General features: G+C 40.2%; 1 protein-coding gene across 2 annotated transcripts in view; it reads left to right on the plus strand.

Annotated features, from left to right (window-relative positions):
• USP47 (ubiquitin specific peptidase 47) overlaps positions 1–18,297 on the plus strand; it is a 98,273-nt gene extending 79,976 nt beyond the window's left edge. For both annotated transcript variants that reach the window (XM_024196030.1, XM_024196040.1), the window contains 8 exons: positions 907–1,082; positions 1,303–1,383; positions 2,537–2,652; positions 4,848–4,966; positions 12,209–12,339; positions 15,353–15,400; positions 15,500–15,630; positions 18,064–18,297. In XM_024196030.1, coding sequence (XP_024051798.1) covers positions 907–1,082; positions 1,303–1,383; positions 2,537–2,652; positions 4,848–4,966; positions 12,209–12,339; positions 15,353–15,400; positions 15,500–15,630; positions 18,064–18,238 — 977 coding nt within the window. In that variant the 3' untranslated portion in view covers positions 18,239–18,297. The remainder of the gene's footprint in view (positions 1–906; positions 1,083–1,302; positions 1,384–2,536; positions 2,653–4,847; positions 4,967–12,208; positions 12,340–15,352; positions 15,401–15,499; positions 15,631–18,063) is intronic.
• The last annotated feature ends 508 nt before the right edge of the window (positions 18,298–18,805 follow it).

Genomic DNA, 18,805 nt, shown 5'->3' on the forward strand with positions numbered 1-18,805 from the left:
GGGGTAGAGGTGTAGTTTTTAATGGTTCCAAAGGCAACCTTTCAAACAAGAGCCAGTGTCATGATGCCTTTCTGAACTTGTAAGCAGAGTGCTGTAGGGCCTCTAATGTCTCATCACAGCTGTTCAAAATGTTGTGGGCAGCAGTTCAAGTGAGAATAATCTGGGAAGTTAATCTGCTGATTGGGAAAGCTGTGAGTAGCAACTGACATAACTGTAGCAGCCAGGGCAAGGAGGGCACAGAAGTAGCAAACACATCCATCCTTAGTAGGGTAGAATTGTGGCAGCCCCCACATACACAGTGAAGTAGCCAAGAGGCTCCTGGGTGGGCTGAAGAGAAGGGAAAGCGTGCTCCTTTCTTCCAATGGCAGGGTAATGGGTAGGATTTCAAATTCACCTCTGCTAGCCAGAGACTTGTATAAAAGCTGGATGGCGTGTAATGTTGGTAATGGGATAGAAACACCTAGCCCACGGCTCTAGATCCAGTTCCCTGCTCTGTCAGAGACTTCCCGTTTGACAATGGGTAAGCCATGTAGGTTCAAATTTTGAAAGGCCCCTAAGCTATTTAGATGGCTTTGAAAATTTTACACTTAGGCTCTCAGTGCCTCAGTTCCCCATCTGTAAAATGGGGTTAATAATACTTCACTATCTCACAGGGGTGTTTGAACATAAACATATGAAAGATTGTTTGGCACTCTGATGATACGATAATTAGGGGCTATAAAATATCTAATCTAGATAAAATGTGAAGAGGGACCTGATCCATGGCTGGCACTCTTAGGCATTACTATCATACAAATAACGGTGAACAAGTATGTGGAAACACGCTTTCATAAATTAAATGGGCAAAATTTGGTGGTCACTTTGTAACACAAGGTTGGGTTTTTGTTTTTGTTTGTTGTTTTTTAGGGTTGCTGGTGCATGTTGATAAAAGAATTACACTGTCTGCCTTCAAGCAACACTTGGAGCCCTTTGTTGGAGTTCTCTCCTCTCACTTCAAGGTCTTTCGAGTCTATGCCAGCAATCAAGAGTTTGAGAGTGTTCGGCTGAATGAGACACTTTCATCATTTTCTGATGACAATAAGGTTAATCAAATGAGCTTTTGAATAATTAAAAACTTATACAATAGAACCAAATTTAGTTGGCTGACTAGGCAACTTTTGCAGACTAATTCTGTATTGGATGAAATTCACTACCCTACTTCATGGCATCCTTGCTATATTGGTAGTATTAACGCAATGTTAGAAGAGAACTAACTTTTGACTTTTAATATCAGTTCTGATGATGATTCTTTTCAATTAATAGATAACTATTAGACTTGGAAGAGCACTTAAGAAGGGGGAATACAGAGTCAAAGTGTACCAGCTCTTGATAAATGAGCCAGAAGTAAGTAGTTTTATATTTTAAAATCTTCTAAAAGTAGTGTATGAAGACACTGAAATGTGCATTAGTCTTAATTTTTGCAAAAAAAAAAAAAAAAACCCTTAAGGGTAAAATCCCACTAAATTTTCACTTGTCACTCCATGCATTCTCTTTCCCGAAAGCCTCCCTAACTAGACAATTTACATTGAAAGAACTCTCTAATAGGTGTCATGTTTTCTAATAACGTAGTGCTAGAATATTTAGTGCCATCAGATACTGCAAAGCAACACTTGTCAGAAAGATTCACTAATTGAATATGGTGATATAGCTGCTCGCACTAGACTAGTCTTGTAGTAGTGCTAGAAACAAGTGACTGTCTTGTAATAATACAATTGATTAACATAAGTACCCATTTGAGACTTATTTTTACAGACAATTGTACTTTAACTTTGTAGAGTCCATGTTTTGTCTCAATTTCCACATAAAAATTGCTTTGTTTACAAGTGCACCTGAGTTGCGCTTTATTTACACCTGTAATAAATACACTGCAGTTTCGTCCGTTACTAATATGATGTGTAAGCAGAAAAGAACAGTTGATTGAATAATGCATGAAATGAAATTGATCACTAACTTAAGATCAGACAATGGTTTGATTAAAAATCATTTTCCAAATATGAACAGTTTTCTTCAATAGAGGAAGTTCTGTACTATGGAGCCAGTAAATAGCACATTAAAAACAAAGAAGGATGGCACCAGTGTGGTGACAGGACTTATTTAATTGAAAAATAGCTTTCCAAATAATTTTAATGCCCATATATCTATTCTATTAGGAAAAAAGGCAAATGCCACCATCATATGTGGAAACATATGTTTGGTCCTGCTTTGAGCATGTTTCTGAAGTTTTAATAATGTACACAATATTTAATTCTTAACTACTATGCCTTTATTTCAGTGAAGTTTTTGGTTTGTGAATGAACTGGAAATAAGCTGCAGTGAGTTACTAATGAGCGCAGCCTGTTTTGAATCAGTTTAGTTGAGTATCTTGCTCACACTAAGTTCTCAACTGTCATTTTCTAGGGTGATGGAGACTGAGCAAGACTATAGCATGAATGAGAGATACTGTTTTTGTAAAGAAACAATACTAGCACTAATAAATGTATATTTGTTGTGTTCACAGCCATGCAAGTTTCTTTTAGATGCTGTTTTTGCTAAAGGAATGACTGTGCGTCAGTCAAAAGAGGAGCTACTTCCTCAACTCAGGGAGCAATGTGGATTAGATCTGACTATTGACAGGTAAAAAACATACAGTCAAGATTAAAACTGCTGGATTAAATACAACTAAGAGTGCCTCTGTTTCTGTTCCTCAGAAGCCAAGAGGACCTGCTATAAATATTAGGAGGAAATTTTGTTTCTCCTTTATGGGAGAAAGTATTAATATAATCAGTCACCGCTAGTTTTTTAGTGGGTTTTTTGGAGGTGGTTGAAAGGTGATCAGTTATTGTGTTGTCTGAGCCAAACTGTGAATATAAAAGATTAATTTGTGATAAATTTCTAGCCTTCATTCTGTCTGGAAAGATTGAGGGAGTGGAGTGCTGCTTAAATGGAAATGCCTTTGTTTGAAATGGCTTACCACTGCAATCTATAAGTTCAGATCTGTTTGCACTTCTATCCTGTCATGGTGGTATTGCCTGTTGGGTATGTTAAAGGTAACAATACCTCTCTAAAAGCAGAAAAGGGAAGAAAAGAAAAACACTTCACAATAAAAAAGACTAGTCTCTGAGAGATACAATCCAAACATTTCTGTGTAGAAGTAGAACAGATGCTGCTCTGTGGCATTGCTCTGACATGTTGCCTCTTCTGATTTTTCCATACACTTTAACCTCTTGCCTTAGGGCTGGAGAAGATATGCAAGATGGAGCCACATGACACCCACCCTCTAAGTGTGTCTCCTGTTTTTTTAAAGAAGAAAAAATGTTTTTAGTGGGGGGAAAGCTGTGGGTAGAGCTTGGGGGAGAATAACACCACTAATTTTTTCCCCATTCCTGCTTAAGAAGCCATTCTTCCCTCCCACTGTCCCTCTCCTTATGCACCCCATGGATTGGCCAGATACAGTCGTAGTCCCATATTCTCCTGAGCATGTGTACTCCAACTAACAAGTACAATCCTTCCTAGAGCTCGCCAGTATATGGCAGCTTTGCAATGTCTCCTTGTCAGCACTAGTTTTCAAAAGCCATAATTGAAACCTCTCTGAATAACCCACCTACAGATGAGAGATTAATATTTCAGTATTGTCAGAAAATAGAAGTATGATGATTCATCTCAGAATTCTTTGGTATGCCTGGTTTAATTTAGGCTCACTTATTCTCACACACAAGAGTCATGCATTAAGAGACTTAAATAACATACAAAGTGTACTCCAATATTTTGTATCTGCATGAGATTTCACAGTGTATTTGATTATCAACTTAATAAACTTGCTGCTATTTCCCCTTTTTAAGAATCTTGCAATTCATAGTAGAGCACCAGTTATACAATATTTAAACTGCTGTTAGAATATACGGTAGATACACTGTAGTTCTGCTGAGCGCTTCACATGTCTGATAGCTGGAGGGCATACATCAAGCAGCTTAAATTTAGTCACAAAATAAGCAGTTTTCTCTAAGACCAGCTTGCTGGCTAAAAGTAGAATTATGTTCTACATAGATCATTGGTCCCCAAGCCAGCAATTTCAGGGTCCTCTCAGAAATCTAATAGCTGAAGATTGCCATATTGGGTATGTTGTAGAGAAAAATTCTTAAGCTCTTAGCTGAAGGAGAGACTGCTCTCTAGCAACCAGCTCCAGTGGCCATGAATGACAGCATTGATATGCTTAAGGGTCCAGATTTCCATGCAGCCACTTGAAGGTGTGATGGTATACTGTTAATTTTATAAGATCTCCAGATTGGAATTTTGAGAAGCAAGAAAAGTCATATTTACTGATAGAGAGGTGAAGTTTGGTCATAGTTGAAAATCTTGGGCCTCTTGCAGGAGTGAAGACCCTGTGTGTGGCTGGGAGCAGAGTAGGGGTGGTTTGTGTAACCTCTATGTGTTAAAGGTACCATCTGTATTGTAGTCAGGAGATGTGATTGCAGCATAGGCATACCCATGCTATCTCGATCACAAATAGCAGTGAAGCCACAGGAGCACGAATAACGTCACAGACTAGCCACACACGTACATACACAGGGTCCCTGGGTACATACTTGGGCAGTTAGCATGTGCTGCTGCGGCTTCATTTACCTTTTTAGCGAACTAGCTCATTCAAAGCTAGCTTAGGTATGTTGCAGTCATGCCTCCCAATTGCAGTGTAAACACACACTCAAGTGTCGGATTTTGTGACACCTTTCTCCAGGGCTCCAAAAAAAAAAAAAAATTGTCATTGAATTCATTGCCAATGTAAGTTGGTATCAATGAACAAAATCTTACTGTTTTCTTAAACATATTTATAGGTTTCGCCTACGAAAGAAAACCTGGAAGAATCCAGGCACTGTATTTCTGGATTATCATGTCTATGAGGAAGATATTAATATTTCAAGCAACTGGGAGGTCTTCTTAGAAATACTTGACGGTAATAACAATACATTATGAGAAAAAATTAGATCCCTAACATTTTGGAGTTAAAATGCACATTTAAATTGTATCACAATGAATTCTATCTTCTGTGAATATATGCATTTTTGTACATCAATGGAATAGAATCCTTCAGCTAATAACATGTTAAATAGCTATTTTTGTTGAATGTTGGCTTATTGAATTATTTTAGGTTCACTGCATTCTACATTCTATACTTTCCTGAAGATAATTAAAACTGCACTTCAAGATTCTTTTTCAGTTTAGTTGTAGTGTATTTTCTAGACCTGAGGACTCAAATGTAAGCTTAATGCAGCCTTCTGAATTGCATAAAAACTTACCAGCCCAGGCACAAAGTCTCCTTGCCTGCACATACCATGATGATTAAAACAATTAATTATATTATTTTAGTTGATTATCAAAATTTTATTTGCCCAAGAGAGCAAAGGAGTAGAATTTTTCAAGTGTGGGGAAATAGATAGGGGGATTCAGATTATTTATTGAGACCAGTGGTGCTAGTGTGATCAAAATGGGATAATATAAATTGCAAAAGGGGGTGAGGTAGAAATTAAAAAAAAAAAAAAAGTTAACCATGATGGAGTGCCTGCTTTTTGTGTAGGTCTCTGTGAAGCTATGTGATGAAACCTCACATGTACACAGTCCTCTGGCTTTAGTTTTGAAAAATACTAGAGAAGTTTTGTTCATAGTTTCTTTGCAAACTTTTGTGTGTGTGAGAGAGATATAGATCCATATAGGTGTAATGATTGTAATTATGACTACATGTATCAGATGCTGAGAATGCAACAGTGCCTACACTTGAGGTTGCAGAAGCGTTTCCATTCTAAGTGGTAATTTTCAGTTCATCTTGATCATCTTGATTGATTGGTCTCATAGATTGCGCCAATCACAACATGTCTTCCATTCTTCTCTTATCCTGGCCTTCCTTCTCTGTGTGTCCATGACTTTTCACGATAAAATCTTCCCATCTTTTTTGAGGTCAGCTGTTTTCAGTTCCCTTGGGTACTACTTGGCAACGGCAGTAGTTCGATTGTCAGTGAGCCTCGCTAATTCCCAGCCCATTGCATTTTACTGTTCCTGCTTTCAACGACGTCCTACGCTCCACTCTGATCACTTCACTGGGGACTCGGTCGCAGATTGAGATCCCCAGAATTCTTCTTTCCATCGCTCTCTCCGTGACCGACAGTTGTTGCTCCTCTATCTTTGTCAGTGTCCATGTTTTGCTGCCGTATAACATTGCCTGCAGTACTGTTGAGTTGAAGAGATTGGCGTGTGTTGCCTTGTTGATTTTTTTCCCTTGGAGAAAATCCTCAATAGAATGGAATGTGCACGCCAACCAGCTTGCTTTCTTCGCATGAGTTCACCTTTCTGATCATGGCGCATACTAATTTTTTGGCCCAAATAGACATATTGTTCAACTTCTTCTATTTCTTCTGCCTTGACTATTATTTGGGCTTTTGGCAAGGCATTAGACTGCATACATTTTGTTTTAGAGCGGTTCATTTTCAGTCCGACTTGGCTGCTTTTTGTGTTGAGTTCTGTAATTTGATAGTGTTTTCAGCAACCAACACGATATCGTCTGAATCTGAGGTGATTTAGCTGCTCTCCATTGATGCTGATTCCACTTCCATTTTGAGGCAGGCTATGAAGAGTTTCAGTGAAACTCTATCTCCTTGCTTCACACCTTTATTGACTGGGATGCGAAAGGGAGAATCGAACAGGGTTATATCCGTAGTGCAGTCAGTTTGCTTCCTTTTGTAGTTTGATGTTGTCAAGGCTCCTTCCCCACTCTGAACTTTAGGGTACAGATGTGGGGGCCTGCATGAAAACTTCTAAGCTTAACTACCAGCTTAGATCTGGTCCGCTGCCACCACTCCCAATGGGCTAACTCCCTTCCCTGGGTAGCCTTGAGAGATACTTCCACCAACTCCCTGGTGAACACAGATCCAACCCCTTGGATCTTAAAACAAGGAGAAATTAACCATCCCCCCTCCTTTCTCCCACCAACTCCTGGTGGATCCAGATCCAATCCCCTTGGATCTAAAAACAAGGAAAAATCAATCAGGTTATTAAAAAAGGCTTTTAATTAAAGAAAAAGGTCGTCATCATCATCATCAACAGGATGGAAAATAACTTTACAGGGTAATCAAACTTAAAGAGCCCAGAGGCGCCCCCCCCCCAGCCTTAGGTTCAAAGTTACAGCAAACAGAGGTAAACACCCTAGCAAAAGGTACATTTACAAGTTGAGAAAACAAAGATAAAACTAACACGCCTTGCCTGGCTGTACTTACAAGTTTGAAATATGAGAGACTTGTTCAGAAAGATTTGGAGAGCATGGATTGATGTCTGGTCCCTCTTAGTCCCAAGAGCGAACAGCCACCAAAACAAAGAGCACAAACAAAAGCCTCCCCCCCACCAAGATTTGAAAGTATCTTGTCCCCTTATTGGTCCTTTGGGTCAGGTGTCAGCCAGGTTACGTGAGCTTCTTAACTCTTTACAGATAAAAGGATTTTGGTGTCTCTGGTCAGGAGGGATTATAGTATGGTACACAGGAGGGCTGTTACCCTTCCCTTTATAGTTATGACAGATGTAGTTTGTGTTGATGCCCTGCTCTGCAAGAGCTGTCGGCACTACATAGATCTCTACACTGTCAAACGCTTTTTCATAGTCGACGAAGGCAATGCATAAAGGAAATTTGTATTCCCTTGAGCACTCCAATAGCTGGTTTAGAGTGAAGATGTAGTCCAATGTGCTGAAATTCCCTTGAATATCTGCCTGCTTTCTTGGATGCTGCTCATTCAGACTCTGTGAGAGTCAGTTTGTTGTTTTGGTGAATAGCTTGTAGACATGTGAGAGCAGTCATATTGGTTAGTAGTTCTTTAGATCTTCACGATGGCCCTTCTTGTACAGCAAAATGGTGTTGGACTATTTCCAGCTGGATGTACATTATGCATTTCTAAGTAGCGGCTAAACCTCTGAGCAAGGGTTTTCCAGAGGTCTTGGCCTCCGGCTCTTATCATTTCGATTGTCGGTCTGTCTTTTCCTGGAGCTTTTCTTTCCTTCATTTGGTAAACTGCATGTCAAACTTCGCTAACGAGGACTGGGAGTGCGCGCACGTTGGTCTGTTGAAGTGTTCGTAGCGGGACGTTTATTTGAGGAGTGAACAGTTCGGTGTAGAAATCTTTGCAGACAGCTTCCATTCATGTTCTGTCAATAACTGTTTTTCCATCCTTGTTCTTCAGCGCCGTTATTGTCTGTGTATAGCATCAGTTCGCATTTGCATTTTTTTGAGGCTTCTGCAATCTTCCGCTGTCTTTAAGAGCCTTTCATTTCGGTATTTTCGAAGTCTTCCTTGTAGTTGTCGTCTTATCAGCTTTCAGACTAGCCAAGAAAGAGAGACCGAAAAGAGCCAAGGGAAGAATCTCAGAGGAAACAAGGAACTTGCTAGAGAAGCGGAGGAATATAAAGTGAAATGATGGCAACAAACTCCCTCCTCTGCAAATTTTCAGTTGCTTATATTTTTTTTAATCTTTACAAATTTCAGTCAAAAAAATTGTATGTTTTCAGTTAGGGAGCAAATTTTTGATAGGTTGAACCAAAACTGTTTAACCATTTTCAGATCTAAGAATGGGGGGTAAAATCCCCACTCTTTAGCCATTATAAAATACTGACTTTTTGAACAGCTCTGTCAATGGTAGAAACTTGAAATTTGGCAAGCAGATGGTTGCAAATGTGCCGTTTTGGGATCTGGTGAAAGTTATTTTGTCAGAGTTACAGAGCTTTTAAAAAGTGCTTTGCACATGCATATTGGATTTTGTAATGCAACCTCTTAATGGCCTGCCAGTATTGGTTCTTTATACAATCAGTTTAGGAAGGTGAGTAGACAGTGCTATGTTTTCTCTAAGATATCTGTCATTGCCTTAGGAAGGAGTGTGGACTCCAAAAATATTCTGATGCGTTTCATACGATGTAGAGGTTCGCTCATAAACTAGTTTCTATTTACATCAGAACAAGACATCATAATGGATCATAATATTAAGATCATTCCATTCTTTTCTTGTATGCTTTGATCAGTGGTGAAATACTTAATGTTTTTATTTACGGTGTTATAATTTGACTTCAGAATTAGTAACCCTTTGAAATGAAAAGGGAAAGTTCACATCGCTCTCAGCTATTATTTTAGGATGTCTACAGGCACTCAGACATTTTAATCACATTTTTAAAGTTTTCTTCACAACCATAAAAGGTAGAATTTAAAATTCTGGAGCACAATATTGCAGCCTTCAAGAAAACCATCAGTCTGTGAACTGTCCCAAAGAGTTCATTGAATGAGTCAGTGGCTCCTACCTCGGACACAGTGGAATTTCTTAGTTATTTCATGTTCTCTTTTTAAAATAATGTGAAATTCCATACAAAAAAGATTTCTGTACTGAAGCACTCAGAAGTCAAGGTTGTCAGTGCAATCTGAACTTAATTTCCGTGTGTGTGTGTGTGTGTGTGTGTGTGTGTGTGTGTGCGCGCGCACTTCCCCAATTGCCTTTTATTTAGGGCCGTCGATTAATCACAGTTTTAATCGCACTATTAAACAATAGAATACCAATTGAAATTACTACATATTTTGGATGTTTTTCTACATTTTCAAATATATTGATTCCAATTACAGCATATAATACAAAGTGTACACTGCTCACTTCATATTATTTTTTTATTACAAATATTTGCACTGTAAAAAAAGAAAAAATATTTTTCAGTTCACCTCATACAAGTACTGTAGTGCAGTCTCTTTACCGGGAAAGTGCAGCTTACAAATGTAGTTTTTATTTGTTACCTAGAATTATGTACAAAAAATAACTGCATTCAAAAATAAAACAAAAACTTTACAGCCTACAAGTTCACACAGTCCTATTTCTTGTTCAGCCAGTCACTAAGACAAACAAGTTTGTTTACATTTATGGGAGATAATGCTGCCCACTTCTTATTTACAATGTCACCAGAAAGTGAGAACAGGTGTTCGCATGGGACTTCTGTAGTCTGCATTGCAAGGTATTTACATGCCAGATATGCTAAATATTCATATGCCCCTTCCTGCTTCAGCCACCATTCCAGAGGACATGCTTCCATGCTGACGATGCTTGTTAAAAAAAAAAAAAAAAAAAAAGTGTTAATTAAATTTGTGACTGAACCCCTTGGGGGAGAATTGTATGTCTCCGGTTCTGTTTTACCCGCATTCTGCCATATACTTCATGTTATAGTCGTCTTGGATGATGACTCAGCACGTTATTTGTTTTAAGAACACTTTCGCTGCAGCTTTGACAAAACGCAAAAAAGGTACCAATGTGAGATTTCTAAAGATATAGCTACAGCACTCGACCCAAGGTTTAAAGATCTGAACTGCCTTCCAAAATCTGAGAAGGATGAGGTGTGGAGCCTGCTTTCAGAAGTCTTAAAAGAGCAACACTCCGATGCGGGAACTATAGAACCCGAACCACCAAAAAAGAAAATCAACCTTCTGCTGGTGGCTTCTGACTCAAAGGATGAAAATGAACATGCATCGGTCCGCACTGCTTTGGATTGTTATCAAGCACAACCTGATGTCAGTATGGACGGACGTCCTCTGGAACGGTGGTTGAAGCATGAAGGGACATATGAATCTTTAGCACATCTCTCACGTAAATATCTTGCAACGCTGGCTACAATGGTGCCGTGCGAATGCCTGTTCTCACTTTCAGGTGACATTGTAAACAAGACACAGGCAGCATTATCTCCTGCAAGTGTAAACAGACTTGTTTGTCTGAGCGATTGGCTGAACAAGAAATAGGACTGAGTGGACTTGTAGGCTCTAAGTTTTACATTGTTTTATTTTTGAATGCAGTTATTTTTTTGTACATAATTCTAGGCTTTTAAGTTCAACTTTCATGATAGAGATTGCACTAGAGTACTTGTATTAGATGAATTGAAAAATACTATTTTGTTTTTTACAGTGCAAATATTTGTAATAAAAAATAAATAAAGTGAGCACTGTACACTTTGTATTCTGTTACAATTGAAATCAATATATTTGAAAATGTAGAAAACATCCAAAAATATTTAAATAAATGGTATTGTATTGTTTAACAGTACGATTAATTGCAATTTGTTTAATCACTTCATAGCCCTACTTTTATTATATGATCACATACTGTTTTTTCCCCTCCATTCCATTGCTTTATTGAGTTTAGGTGTTGGAAACAGAATGAGACAGAATTTTGTCATGAACTAATCCGTTGGTCTGGGGGCCAGAACACCCCTGTCTCTTTCGCTGCAAAAGTTGTGTGGTCCAACCTTTGGCACAGACTAAGGCTATGTCTACACTACCACGGTAAGTTGACCTATGCTACGCAACTCCAGCTACGTGAATAATGAAGCTGGAGTCGATGTACCTTAGGTCGAGTTACCGTGGGGTCTACATCGCGGGGGGTCGACGGGAGAAACTCTCCCGTCAACTTACCTTACTCTTCTCATCGGGGTAGAGTACAGGGATCGAATGGAGAGCGATCTGCTGTCGATTTGGCAAGTCTTCACTAGACCCACTAAATCAACCACCGATGGATCGATCTCAGAGCGTCGATCCCGACTGTAGTGTAGATGTAGCCTGACCATCTCTGTTCAATATCTGTTAAAATGAGTATGATACTTTATGATCTTCATGATGCTTTGAGGAAAAATTCATTAATGTTTTTTGAGGCACTTGCATATTCTATTGATCAGTGCTGTAGAAAAGCCTATACAGAGAAAATGTTATCTTAGTGAAAGGCTTGGATGGTATGCAGAGAATGAGGCATGGGGTCACATACTGTGGCTAGAAAATGAAAATCTAGAACTGCTGTCTTGTTCAATGAGCACTAAACAAGGTTGGAGTCCTATGAAAAAAGTCACTGTGCAATGTGTTTATCATTTTTATATATATATATATATATATATATATATATATATATATATATGCATGCATATGTATACAAAGGGATGCAGAGAAGGTTATCCAGGCATATTAACATTGCAGTTTCCTGACTTTTAAGTGCTTCACTTTGCAACCTTTGATAGTTTTGACCTTTTTGTATGGAATATAGATAGCTATAATACACTCAGCAGACTCCCATGTTTGTATGTGTATATAATATATGTTAAACTCTTCATTGTAGGTAGAATATATAAAGATCTCAGAATATTCCATCTCTTTTTGCAGGGGCAGAAAAGATGAAATCCATGTCACAGCTTGCTGTTCTATCAAGACGATGGAGGCCATCAGAGATGAAGCTTGATTCCTTCCAGGAAGTAGTTCTGGAAAGCAGCAGTGTTGATGAATTAAAAGAGAAGGTGAATTGATTTTAGTAGTAAAATGTATTCAAGCATAATTTCAAAGTAAATTAAGGTAAACCAAATTAAGGCCACTTTAATTCTGAATAACAGCATGAACACGGGGATTTAATGCAGTTCAATTGCAATGATTGCATCTTAGTTACAAATGCTTGGTCAGCTGCAAGTGGAAAAAGACTGTCTTGCATGTGGATGCCAACTGAGATCCCAGTAATAGCTGAGGCTGCAGAGAAACCCTTTTCTTACCGTATATAATTCCTTGATCTTGTGTCATCGGGCGATGCTCTGGAACTACTCCATATGAAGCCAGTTAGAACTCTGGGGGAGCATGTCTCCTCTCTCTGAGCATACTGTCGCCAGGGCAAGAAACTTACACAGCTTCAACTTTCCTGGATCTGACCTTGGAGCATTCAGCATGCCCTTCCACACTGTGCATGTCCTGCAGCGAGTCCGCCCGGTTGGGGCTCCTGTGGAAGCCAGAGGGCCCTGCACCCCAACTCTGCAGTCAGATGTGACACTCAGCCAGCCAGTAAAACAGAAGATTTATTATTCAACAGGAACACAGCATAGAGCAGAACCTGTTAGCACAGAAATGATAGCAGTTTTCAGGTATTTAAAAGGGTGTCATAAGGAGGAGGGAGAAAACTTGTTCACCTTAGCCTCTAAGGATAGAACAAGAAGCAATGGGTTTAAACTGCAGCAAGGGAGGTCTAGGTTGGACATTAGGAAAAAGTTCCTAACTGTCAGGGTGGTTAAACACTGGAATAAATTGCCTAGGGAGGTTGTGGAATCTCCATCTCTGGAGATATTTAAGAGTAGGTTAGATAAATGTCTATCAGGGATGGTCTAGACAGTATTTGGTCCTGCCATGCGGGCAGGGGACTGGACTCGATGACCTCTCGAGGTCCCTTCCAGTCCTAGAATCTATGAAATCAGTGACTTTCAGCCAAGTCCATCTTAGGGAGTCCTGGGCCAGAAGCTCTGAACTCCCCCTCCTCCAGTCCCCCCAAGCAGACTGCCAGCTTGTTGCTCCTCCTCCTTCTCTTTGTCTCGCTTCCCAGGCAAAGAGTCACTGGTCATCACCTGGTTGCATCCCCCTTCTGGAACTCAGGTTATGAAGGACACTGGTCCTAGCATACATGCAGGCAGCTGGAGCAGAGGTCTCAGCCAAAGTCACACATCCCTATTCCCACCACCGAGGTATTGGTGCAGCACGCAGGGAAACTGAGGCACACACAGTATTCATGCAAAACAGTAAAACTCACATAGGCTCAACAGTAAGGCTCACATACAACACAACAAGGGAAAATCCCCACTTTATCACATCAGAAGTTCAGTTTTCTCATGACTGAACACAAATTTATTGTTTTCATCTAACACCGAATGCATTGGCCTCCTTGTTAAGTGTGGTAGTTGGTCATGAGCATGTAATGTTTATATGCCACTGTAACATGAGTGGACTCACCCCTGCGGCGCCTCCTGCTGGTCTCTCAGGGAATTAGCTCGACCCAGCCTCCAGAGCGCCCTCTGCAGGCCGGTGATCTGCTTTGCTCTCTACTTCTGGGTCCCGTGTCCCTCCCAGGACCCCGGTGCCCCTTGCTTGGGGTGCTGCGCTCTGGCAGTACCCACACGCTAGGTCTCCCCTCCCAGGGGAACCCCCACCCGCTAACCCTACCTCGCCTCAGTATCCGGCTACTGTCAGTCACCATCTAGCCCCATGCCCAGGGGCAGACTGCAGTATCAGCCACTCATCACAGGCAAGGTTGGGTTTGGGCCTGCTGCCTTGGCCTATCTCCGGGCTGCCCTCTGCAACCCCTAGTACCTCCTGGCCTAACACTAGGCCGCAGCCTGGGGCTTTCCAGGCTGGAGCTCCCCAGCTCCTCAGCCTTTCCCCAGCCCTGCTCCACCCAGGTACTCTGCTCTAGTTCCCTGCAGCCAGGCCCTTCTCTCTCTGCACTCAGAGAGAGACTGCTGAGCTTCTGGCCGCCCTGGCCTTTATAGGGCCAGCTGGGCTCTGATTGGGGCATGGCCCAGCTGCATCTACTTCCCCCAATCAGCCCAGGGTGTTCTCTCTCACCCCCCCCATCCTTTCCAAGGGCTGTTTTTAAACCCCTCAGAGCAGGAGCGAGTGACCACCCCGCTACAGCCACGCTATGTACTATCTTCCTGTGTGCTTCCAGGTACAAATCAAGTTACTGATGATCATGAATCCCCTAATGGCAATGGATCCTATCATCTCCAAGACTGCCTTTTTCATTTAGTGTCACAACATTTGTGGTTGGCTGCTCTTGCTGCATGCCTTCAGAGTTAATCTCTAGGGAGCAGTTGGCAGCGTGTTTTTTATGGCCTCATCTCTTGAACTTGTTCCCATCTGCACTATGCAAAAGCTTGAATTTGACATTTAAAATGTGGTACAAGACAGATTTTCAGTCAGTCCTTTTATTTCAGCAGAAATTTATTGGTGGATGGTGGGGATGATATGATTCATCAGTCGTTTAGCTTTTGTCAGGTTGTTTTTGTTTATTTGTATTGATACACGCAATAAGTTGTATAAATAAAATGGTTTGTAATATTGAGAACCAACGTTGCTGGAGTCAAAGATGTAATCTGAGGCATGTGGTCACTTTGCATCTTGAACCCCAGATCAACTATGTTTCTATTTTAAATTTTTCTATCTGTTGGAAATTTGATATTATATAAGGGTCTCACAGAAGTGTCAGTTGTGACTCCTCTGTCATGTACTAACTTAATTGCACTAAAAAGCATCAGCTGTGTTCTTGAGATAACCACTGCTTAAAGAAAAATTGCGACATATGGGATGTTGATAAATCGAAATAGGTATCTTTTCCTGCAATTTTGAATTCATTTTTGTATCACTGATGTGTCTGAATTTCTTACTGGCCTTTACAATTTGACGAAGACTTATTGATGTTCATATGCTTCACTGTATGATGGCTTGAAACTGTTTACCTCACTGAAAGAAATTAATGTATTGAAAATGTTTGTTTTACAGCTTAGTGAAATAAGTGGAATACCCTTGGAATATATAGAATTTGCTAAGGTAAGTAGAGTTATGTAGAAATTGTATATACTCATTTCGGGTGCATACATCATTATGCTGTTTGGATGATTTATTCACTGAATAATTGCTTCTTTCCAGGGGAGAGGCACATTTCCCTGTGATATTTCAGTACTAGAGATCCACCAGGACTTGGACTGGAATCCTAAAGTGTCTACATTGAACGTCTGGCCTCTCTACATTTGTGATGATGGCGCAGTAATATTTTATAGGTATATATTTTATTGTAGTATAATGATAAGCAACAAATACTCTATGTATAAATAAGGTTCTAACAACCAACAGAAGCCTGAAAAACAGTTCATGCTGAAAATTCTGCTGTTGTTTTGAAGAAGAAAAATGTCCAACAATGGGAATTGAAAATAGAAAATCAAGCTTAACTTTGATTGAGGCACTTCAATTATAAATTTGTGTTAGTCCTTAACTTCTGTTTTACTAATATGTGCTAAATAAATAGTAAGCATTATGCTTGGAAATAAGTGTGGATTTCAGAAGTTTTGGCATTATCTTAATTGTAGCCAGGATTTCACGCATTGTGTTGAATTATGTAGCATTTGCTTAATATTTTACATTAAGCAGTTATGTAAATGAAGTAGATAATATCTTCTGGTTTTAAGGAATCTTTGCCGTGACGTTTTTGAATTGACTTTACTATATAGTATATATTGACACTATGATAAACATGTGAAATTGGAAGCCATTCTAAGGGATCATGTAATAAGCAGAAGCTTTTTTTCCCTATTGGTACTAGTTTGAAAAATATTGACCTGTTTATTCAGGGTCATTGCAACCTGTCTGGCCAGTGTCAGTGTTTTATGTGCACAACACATCCATATCTTCAAACTGAACTATATTTTCGGTGAAATTGTTTTCCATATTTTAAATGCCCAAAGGGTGAAACTGACTGCTGTGCAGGGGGCCAGCACAAGGCATAAGCACCATTGAAGGCCTCAGAAAAGGGCTCTACATCTAATTCTTAAACCACTAGGCCACAGCGACTCCAATTCTTGTTGTTCGTCTGTTTCTAGTCACTCTCTGTAACATGTGCCATTCAGATGGTCACCTAAAATATTGCCTCGCTTTTTCATCTGCCTGACAAAAGGAAAAAACATCTGTTAGACAATTCAGTACTAAAATAATTTGAGGGTGTTCTTTTGGCCTTGTAGTTTGGTTAGCTCAGAATGCAGTTGTTACCTCATAAAATCTTCAATTTATTCTGTAGTCTGAAGTTACTTGAACAAAGTTTTTGAATTAAGGGATAATATGAAGGCTGAGCCATTATACAGAACAGTAAACAGGTTCCTAATTGGATATATTTTATCCTGAATAAATTAGATTTGGAACATGGGACTTCAGCCCACTCCGCAAATTTATGAAAAAATTTAGATCTGGGGATAGCAGACAAAAAGAGGGAGGTGAATAGTGTGGTGGACTTGAGGAAGAGCCAGAAATAAAAGAGCAGATGGGGTTTGTGTGTCCCGTGGAGCGGCTCGCTGGCATATTGTCAAAAGCTGCTGCTGGCTAAAGAGTAGAGTGGCAGCTGAATGGGAGGAAGCTGTGTTGCCAGGCAGGGGTGGAGTGAAGAGGCAGTGTGGGGCTTGATGAAGAGGAACTTTGAAGTGAACTCGGAAAACTGGCTTAGTATAAGGCTTGGTCTACACTACATGGGCCTACATAAGGCAGCTTGTCTGTCAGTGTCTACTTTACAGCCTTGCTCCTGGCCGATGTAAGTGCCCTACTCCGCCTCCATGAGAGGCATAGGGTTTGTGTCGGTGTAGTTAGGGTGACATAGTGTCTGTATATAGGACTCTTAAGTGCAGATCTCCCGACTGAAGACGAGAAGCCCCAGGTGGCTTCCCTCTGCTCCTGACTGGGAGCAGGAAGGTGAGAAGCCTGGGGGGCAGCTGGGGTCCCAGCAGGGAGCTGCATGGTGGTGAGAGCCTGGGCTCTCAGCCCCCACCCCCCCCAGTCCCTCTTCAGTCAGTGGAATCACTCCTGGTGAGTACGTGCACCACTAACAGAAGGAGGGTAATGTGGACATCAGCCACCGCAGTAATTACTGCAATGACTGCAAGGTAAACTAACATAGGTTGATTTAAGATTGTAGTTTAGACATGCTTCATGTTTCAACTTTCTAGGAATGCCAAGGCTCTCTGATTTCTCCACACTGCTAAAGTGGCCCATTGCAACTAAAAGGTTAATTGAATTAAAGTTCAATTGTCTCCTTCAATAGCTGTAGAACCACTCCTTGACTTGAAAGCCCAGATACCGCTTTGCAATTATATTCCCCCCCTTCCCTTCTCAATTTATTACCTCAGTATTCCTTTTTGTAGCCAATTTAGCAAAATTTTGGAGAGATCTAGCATCTTGTTCCTTGGTTCTTTCTCTTGTTTCCTTACATTGGGTCTGTCATGTTTAATTCTGAGTGTCTCAGAAAACACCATGCTTTGCACAGAGGAGACTTAAAATGGAGAAAGGTTAAAGACCTTAGAGAGAGCGAACCTGCGTTTTGTGAGATACCTTATGACGATCTACAGTATGAAAAGTCTAGCAGGCTCTTTTGATTTAATGAGACCCCCTCACTTGTATAACTTTTGTAATTTTACTATAGCTGATTTTTAAACTACAATTTTATTTTATTTTAGGGATAAAACTGAAGAATTAATTGAATTGACAGATGAACAGAGAAATGAACTAATGAAAAAAGAAAGCAGCAGACTCCAGAAAACTGGACACCGCGTAACCTACTCCCCTCGTAAAGAAAAAGCACTAAAAATTTATCTGGATGGCGCCCCAAATAAAGAGTCGACTCAAGACTGACATTTACAATAGCATTTCCCTTGGGGAATTTTTTTGTTTTAAATAATTAAAAAAAAAAAAAAGTTCACTACTACTGTGTAGTGCCATTACGGCAGGACACTCATTAGGTGTAAAGCAATGACACCAGCACTGATTGGGCTGCAGTTTACCAATCAGAAGCTCAGTGCCCAGTCGGGCCACTGTTTGACTTTGAATCATGTTGTGCACTATAGTCAAATGTACTGTAAAGCTAAAGGGATGTGCAAATAAAAAAAATTGAATAGAAAAAATGGGGAGGGGCAGGGAAATGAGTGGAAATGATTGAGGACAATGTGCACATAGTAGCTAGTAAAACTAGCATCAAACAGGATACTCATAGCTTAATAATAAAAGCTGTGCAAAGGCCATGAATGAATTCTTTTGTTTGTTTCAATGATACACACATTACCTCATTGAAGGTTTGGAAGTAAATGTAACACATTGGCTTTTGGAAAGCAGCAAAAATGGGGTGAAGATGTAACGGAATTTTCAAAAGCCAGCTCTAAAAGTTGTCAGGTTTTAGAAGAATCCTGGACTATTCTTCCTTAA

Source organism: Terrapene carolina, unplaced genomic scaffold, assembly GCF_002925995.2.
Source record: "Terrapene carolina triunguis isolate 2854851 unplaced genomic scaffold, T_m_triunguis-2.0 Scaffold96, whole genome shotgun sequence".
Taxonomy (NCBI): Eukaryota; Metazoa; Chordata; order Testudines; family Emydidae; genus Terrapene; species Terrapene triunguis.